The 7566-nt window shown below is 51.3% G+C and overlaps 1 protein-coding gene across 1 annotated transcript in view; it reads left to right on the forward strand.

The window, feature by feature from the left end:
• The window catches only part of Dcbld1 (discoidin, CUB and LCCL domain containing 1), a 70697-nt gene that overhangs the window by 22196 nt on the left and 40935 nt on the right, over nt 1–7566 (forward strand). Inside the window, exon 2 of the mRNA XM_023714288.1 lies at nt 1133–1345. Within this exon, the coding sequence (XP_023570056.1) occupies nt 1177–1345 (169 nt within the window). The 5' untranslated portion in view covers nt 1133–1176. The remainder of the gene's footprint in view (nt 1–1132; nt 1346–7566) is intronic.

Here is a 7566-nt window from a genome sequence, read left to right on the forward strand (position 1 = left end):
GAGCGGTGTCTGGGAAGGACAAGGATGGCGGGGGCTCTGGGACACCCAGCCATGTCCCTGCTGAGACAGGGTGTGGCCTGTGCTCCCAGCTCTGCGCCCCCTCAGCTGGTCTTCGGCCTGCCTCCTGGCCTGGGCTGCACGCTTCCACGGTGTGTGCGCAGCTCGCCATGCAGCCTGTTGTCCAGGTTCAGTGTGCGCCCCCTGACCGCTGCATGGGCACCCACTGTGTGTGTGTGTGTGTGTAGCTACTTTGAACCTTTTATCAACCAGGGCAGCTTATTGACTCATTGACAGCCTTCCCAAGGGAGAAAGTTTTGTGATCGCTTTTTGTTTTGGTGAGGTGTTGATGGCGTTTCTAGACCGACTCTGTCTCGGCTCGCTCCCTGTCTCCCTGGCGGTTAGCCTGAGCTACCTTGACAGTGCTCGTAACCCCTGGACTAGTCGCGCAGCCATGCGGACGTCTCCCATCGTCCCCTGCTTTCCTGTCCCTGCCAGCTAATGCCATGTCTGGTGTGTGGGGTGTACTCAACGCGGCGGCTCCACAGTGTGTTCTAATGATACCCCTGTGTCTGTCAGCAGCCCTCAGATCTGTGACTGTCATTAACTGAGACATCAGTGCGGGTGATTGGTAGGCTCCATCCCCAGCCGAGTAGTACGCACTGAACAAAGCCCTCTGCACAGAGCCTCAGATCCTGCCAGGAGCACTTCATGTGCACCAGCTGGCTCATCGGTTCTTTCATCAGGGATACTGCGCAGATGTGTGCGGCATGAGTGCTATTGGCCGCAGTGGCATTGGCGTGCGTGGCTGAGCCCATGTGTGTCTCGGCTGGGGGACAGGCTGAGCGGGGAGGAACAGACGCTGGGAGCAGGAGTGTGACGGGTGACGGCTTGCCCACAGCTTTCCGTTTGAGACAGCCTGTGAGACAGGTTCACAGAAGGTCAAACTGGGAAGCAGAGGCAGATGGAACGACCTGAAAGAACAGTGACTGCTGAGAGAGAGAGAGAGAGAGAGAGAGAGAGAGAGAGAGAGAGAGAGAGAGAGAATAAAGTACAGAAGTTGGAAGTTGTCCTGGACCTGGTCCTGAGTAGGAATGGTTATACTTATATCTTTCATTTGTTCCTTTTTGGCCAGGTGATGGTTGTGGACACGTGGTGACCTATCAGGGCAGTGGCACAATGACATCTAAGAATTACCCAGGAACTTACCCCAATCACACAGTCTGTGAAAAGACGATCGTGGCCCCAGAAGGCAAGAACCTGATTCTGAGGCTGGGCGATGTAGATATCGAGTCCCAGACCTGCGTTTCTGCCTCACTCCTCTTCACGAGCTCCTTGGAGCAGTATGGTAAGAACGGAAGTGTGGTTTCCCTGAGCGGATTGGGGGTGGGAGGGTGGGGGGTGGTTAGGTGTGGGTACCACACGCAGGGTGCTCTTTGACCTCATGGACAGGCGCTGGGAGGGAAACTCCTGGCAGCTCTGAGAATGGCCTGGAGCAACAAGGACGTGGAGGAGCCTCCGGCCGTCCGGCCGGCCGAGTCTGTCAGCCGCCTGGTCTACCCTCAGTCCTGCTGGGAGGGGTTTGGAGACTGCAGCCTTGCCTGGGGCAGCTATGCGACTCGTGTGTGTGTGTGTGTGTGTGTGTGTGTGTGCGCGCGCGCGCGTTCACGCTGGCGTCTGTTGGGTGGCAAGCACAAGCTTCGGATGCTCAGTGAGGACCTGCGTTGGCCACAGCAGTGAGGAAGCAACCCAGAGCTTGAGTCTGGGCACGGAGGGGGGAGGGGCAGACAGGTGCACTAGAGCTGCTGCTGAGCTGAGAACAGAAAGCGCGGAAAGGGAAAATCCAAAGACAGTGTTGCGCCTGCTCCTGCGTCTGTTGCTGCTGCCTCGGGAGGGGGTCCGGGAGCCTCTCCACCAGGGGCATTGCAGCAGAAACCTAGGTGTGTCTTGGGGAGGGCAGCAGGTGCCAAGGCCCTAAGCAGCCTGTGACAAGAGCTCTCGTGCCCTGGGATGTGCTGTTGGTGGCCGAGCTGGGCTGATTCTGAGCTCCAGGGAACGGTTTGGATTCCGATGATTGGAAAGCAAAGGCAAAGTCCTAGATAAAGGTTCTGAGTTTAAAGATTCTCTGAGGTGCCCTATAAATGGAGGTCCAGTGCTAATACAGGGTTTGGGGAACTGTCTGCCTGCCTGTCGGCTCCTGGCCTCCTGAGAAGCCCCCGTGTTCACCTGCGTCTGCTCTGTGCTCAGCCTGTGCTTTGCTCTGCTGCCTCCTCAAGTCCGCTGAGCCCAGGACACTCGGGCCCCACAGGAAGGAAGACCTGGGGTTGCCCTTCACCCCCGGGAACATCATGTCTGCTTTAACAACAGCAGGATTCTCTGACTAAGCCAAGGTGGTTTCCATATTATTGGCCATAAAAATTTCCTGGTATGGTAGCACCAGGCAGATGACGCGTGGAGCGGTGCAGGGCCCAGAGGCCCTTGGCCGCTGGCCGTGTGCTGACATAGGCAGGCCCCGTCGGGGACCTTAGCCGGCCAGAAGACCCCTTCCCATTCCAAGGGCTGAGAGGCCCTGGAGCTGTGCAGCCCTGCCTGGAGGATGACCCACCGGCCAGGCCCTCCTGCTCACAGTCGAGGCTCTGTTCCTGCTGCGGATAAGGAGCATCACAGGACTGCAGCGTCCCCTCCCTGGTGTCCCTGTGGTCTGGCCCTTATTGAACAGAGATGGGAAAGGACAGATCAGCCGCACATCTGCACCTGGTGCAGCGACCGGGCCTACATCAGGGAAACTTCCCGCAACCCCAGATTCTCAAATTTTCAAGATTTGGACTCCTCACTAAGAAACGGGTAATAAATTGTAGTTTATTTTTAACAATGAATCCAAGTAAAGTTTTATTTCTCTTTAAAGTTTTTAAATATAAAGTTATGTTTGTCCTCTGGGAACAGAATATCCGCCCACAGAAATCAGCATGATCGGTGCCTGTCGATTGCTAGCAGCACACATTTTCTGGAATCCTCACACCCACCCTTGTAGCCGTTAATTGCCTTCTACAGATAAACTGAGGCAGATAACCTGCCAGAGATTACAGAGGTAGGCAGTTTCAGGCCAGAAGGAAGATCCATTTCTGTGTCTCCGAGGCATCACTTTCTATTCCCCTCTGCCCTTCCTCATGCCAAGCAGCAAACCTCTCGGTGCCGGGTGCCACGGCTGGCTTGAAGACCATCATCTTTGGGCATTTTTTCTTTCTGTCCTTCTTTCTTTCTTTTAATGTATGTAGTACAGGGCCTACAGGGTCTCACTATACAGATCAGACTCAGTGATCCTCCTGTTTTCAGACTCCCAAGTGCTGGGATTACAGGTGCGCACCACCACGCCCAGTCTCAGTCGCTGTCTCAGCGGGCCCGGAGTCAGGGCCAACACAGCATGCTGGGGATCGAACCCCAATCCCTGCACGGGGGTTGAAACCAGTCCCTGCAAGAGGATCAAATTCCAGTCCTTGCGCCTGCCTAAGGAGGCACTTCAGTCCACTGAGCTATCTGGCTGGCCCTCTTTGGGCGTTTTTAAAATCCACATTCTGGTAAGAACATGAATTGTAAATACATGTGAACACCTACACCCGCTTTCCTGGTAATTAGTAACCATGCGTGTAGTCTCTGGGTGTTGGAAGGCCTGACTCGGACAAGCTGGGGTCCTGTGCCGCTCTGCGGTGTATGCCACCGTAGTAAACCCTCCTCCAGGCTCACACACCTGCAAGAAGACAGGACTTCATGTCTGTGGCTGAAAAAGAAACAAATGAAAGGACAAAAACTGATGAAGTGAAATCTGTCGCCTTTACTTTAGTAAGGATGTTAGGTTTTTAAGGAAGAAGATGTTATGAAGATTGTTTCTTAAACATCTCTTTCACTTTTAAACTCACAGAATTTTTACAGGAATTATTTATACGCCGTTGAGGTCATGTGCGTTATTTTAGTCCCGCCCCCAAGACCTAAATGTTCAAGCACCAGTTTGCCTGGTTGATATTGTTGCTAGTATAATTAGGGGCACGTGGGATTTTGTTCAACAGCTCGGAGTAACCGAGGCCCCTCCAGAAGCAGCGCTGTGCCGGCAGGTCGGGAGCAGGGCGGCCTTGCTGGTCTGCCGTTCGCTCTCCTGTCGTCCGCAGATTGCCTCCCGCGCCTTGTGTTCTGTACCGGTTGAAGAGTGACGATGGGTTATTTTTCAGAATGCCAGTGTGGCTTGATTTAATTTTCTCTGGGATCACACTCACAATGCATTTGTGGCCCTCATGATTCGGTGGTGTTTTAAAGTCATCTTCAAAGGCTCGTTTATAACAAGTTCCAACATTGGAAATCGTGAGGTGGCTTTGAGGAAGCTGGTGAAGTGGGGACAGCGGGAAAGAGCCTGTCCAAGTACCGGTGTCCAGACCCTGGAACAGAGCAATGTGAGGCGGGGAGGAGGAGTGGGTCCCTGGGACCAGCAAGGGTCGGACCCGGAAGAGAAGCCTACGGGGACAGCAAGAAGAGAGACCTCAGTGCCAGAGAGGTGGCGGCGGGCGGGCAGCTCCTTCCTCCAGCCCTGACTCACTGCGGGGGAAGGCAGAGGGAGCACGCAGGTGTGCGGTGCCTGTTGGAGACCCCAGGGTCCTCCAGGCAGAGCTGCACCAGTGGAGCAGGGGTGGGCACAGCGGCGCAGTAGCTGGAGAGCTGTCGGGGCAGACACCCCGGGGGAGGGGGACTGGCGGCAGTCATCTCGGAGAGAGGCCAGCTGAGCTCAGCACGCAGCAGCTTCGGCTGGCTCCGTGGAGCAGCCTCCAGTGGCTCAGTTTAAGCTGGCAGGAAGCGCTGCAGTGTTGTAGGCTGAACAAATCAGGTTTCAACCTCACCCCCAGAAATCAACCTGGACATCAGGAGAACTAAAAGTACAGGCTTGCTGGGATTATCCATTACCCGGCCCTAAATCTATGCTGGCATGCTAGGATAAATCAACACAGATTGGGGCTCTGTCTGCCCACTTTGTCTACTAATGACAGCAGAGATGCACCCTAAAGTGGACCTCCTCCTCCTCCTCCCTCTCCTCCCTCTTCTCCTGCTCCCTCTCCTTCCTCTCCTTTTCCTCCTCCTCTTCCTCCTCCCTCTCCTCCTCCCTCTCCTCTTCCTCCTCTTCCTCCTCCCTGTACTCCTCCTCCTCCCTCTCCTCCTCCTCTTCCTCCTCCTTCTCTTTTTCCTGCTCCTCTTCCTTCTCTTCCCTCTCCTCCTCCCTCTCCTCCTCCTACCTCTCCTCCTCTCATTCCTCCTCCTCCCTCTCCTCCTCCCTCTCCTCCTCCCTCTCTTCCTCCTCCTCTTCCTCCTCCCTGTACTCCTCCTCCTCCCTCTCCTCCTCCTCTTCTCTTTCCTGCTCCTCTCCCTCTCTTCCCTCTCCTCCTCCCTCTCTTCCTCCTACCTCTCCTCCTCCTCCTTCCTCCTCCTCCCTCTCCTCCTCTTCCTCCTCCTCCCTCTCCTCTTCCTCCTCCTCCCTCTACTTGTCTTCCTCCTCTTCCTCCTCCTCCTCTTCCTCTCCCTCTTCTTCCTTCTTTTGCTTTTTGCTTTTTTTAATTTTCTTTTTACTTATTTATTTTTTATTCATTTTAATTTTATTGAGAAACAAATATGAATGGGACAGTTTCAAAGCTGATTAATAGGACAGTTTTGATAATTAATACATTGTACATTGTTATCTTTTTTGTTTTTTATATGAATATGAAGTGTTTCTAATTTTTTGTCCTTTGTTCTTGTTTTTATTTTTTCAATCTTTCCCTGATGTCTTCTTTACCAGTTTTGCAAATTTCTCATAATAGTCCTTTGTCCTGCACCAATGCTTCTAATCTCTTCCTCTTCTTCTGTTTCTTTTCTTTTTTAAATTCCTTTAAGATTTTCTCCTTTGAGGGTAAAATTTCTGTTTAAAAACATATTTACTGCATGCAAAATTCTTGTTTGTTTTAAATTTTTTATATAGCTACAAATATAGTTCATAAAGTTAAAGGTGACGAATTAATAGTTACCACAGTTTGTCACTTGTAGTCTGTGTCTGCTGACATTGTTATTGCAAATTATACAAAGTGACATGTTGGCTTATGAACTCAATTTGCTGCCCAGGGCTGGTTGTAACTCAAGTCATCAGTTGAAGGCACAGGCCCCTCTACACCGCCTTTAAAGTTGGTCTCCTATATACAGGCAGATTTCAGTGTCCTTGGAGAGACTTGGACCCTGGATTTCTCAGTTAACACCATACAGGAAAGGATGTTTTCGTGTTTCTTCCAGAATTCTTCAAAGGTTAAATTTGCATCTAAAGCTATTTGGAAGCACAAGTGGCCTGCATTTCAGTCATAACTCAAGACTTTGGTCATAAATTAAAACTAGACTTCTGGTCATAACCCAAGCTGCTCATGTGTTAGGCCAGGCGATCACAGCTCAAGGGCTCACTGTAATTGTTCTAATTAGTCATTCTTCCTGGCAGGCCAAGACTGAGATTGCCTGAGGGTCATAAACAATACTACAGGCCAGAGCCAAAGAACCAGGGGCTATGCCAAAAGGTAGCCACCTCTCATCCCCCGTGAACTGAAGAGATGGAATCTTGCTAGCCGAAAGTCAGCTACACCTCTGACCTCTGAGAAGACGTCTCTGAGAAGTAGCTATTTCCTACGGCTTCTCAGTACTAGCAGTATAGCTACCTACCATAAGCAGTCTACAAGCATTGACTCAGGAATCAACCTAAAGAATAATAAAAACTGAGAAGACATGAAAGCAAGGTGCAGCTGGGAGATAGCGCAGTAGAATAAGCACTTGCCTGACAAGCGCAGGGTCCGGAGTTCAATCCCCAGTACTGCAAGAAAAGAAAGAAACCAAGATGCAACCCGACTCACAGTTCACCAAAGGCAAGCCCAGAGGGCAGTGATGTGTAACAATTCAAAAGCCAGCTACCTGGACTATCTGAAGTGGTAACAGTGAGATTAACAAAGCCGATGGAGGAGGCTCTAGAAAAAAATCAAATCATAGATATTTTCTCAGATAACCACAGAGATGGTCGCCATAATGAGACGTGGTGACTCTAGAGAAAATACAGTTTAAAGATAAGTAGAAGAGCTAAGGGGATGATAGAAACCATGAATGCCCAACATATGAAAGAAATAGAATCTGTGAAACGGACTCAAAGAGACATCCAGGATATTAAAAGTTCTACTGAAGCTTTATACAGCAAAACGAGCCAGTGTGAAGATAGACCATCAGGTATAGAAGACGGGACTGTAGCCAGTCGTCAGGACAGGAAAGATGTCTTAACAATAGCAAGAGACCAAGAAAAGGCAATCCAGTCGCGGCTAGATGATGTAAAAAATACCGTGAGATTGATCAGAGTAGATGAAAAAGCAGGAGACTGCGCAAATGGCACAAGCCTGTGCACAGAGGTAATGGCAGAGAAGTGTCTGCCCTTTGCGCTTGAAGCACTTCAGCTACATGGACGCTCCTCGAGACTGTGCACTTCAGTGAAGTCCAGCGCCTGTGTAAGTACCACAGTGCTTCTCCAGTGTGAGAAACTGA

Source organism: Octodon degus, unplaced genomic scaffold (assembly GCF_000260255.1).
Source record: "Octodon degus isolate 3935 unplaced genomic scaffold, OctDeg1.0 scaffold00034, whole genome shotgun sequence".
NCBI lineage: Eukaryota > Metazoa > Chordata > Mammalia > Rodentia > Octodontidae > Octodon > Octodon degus.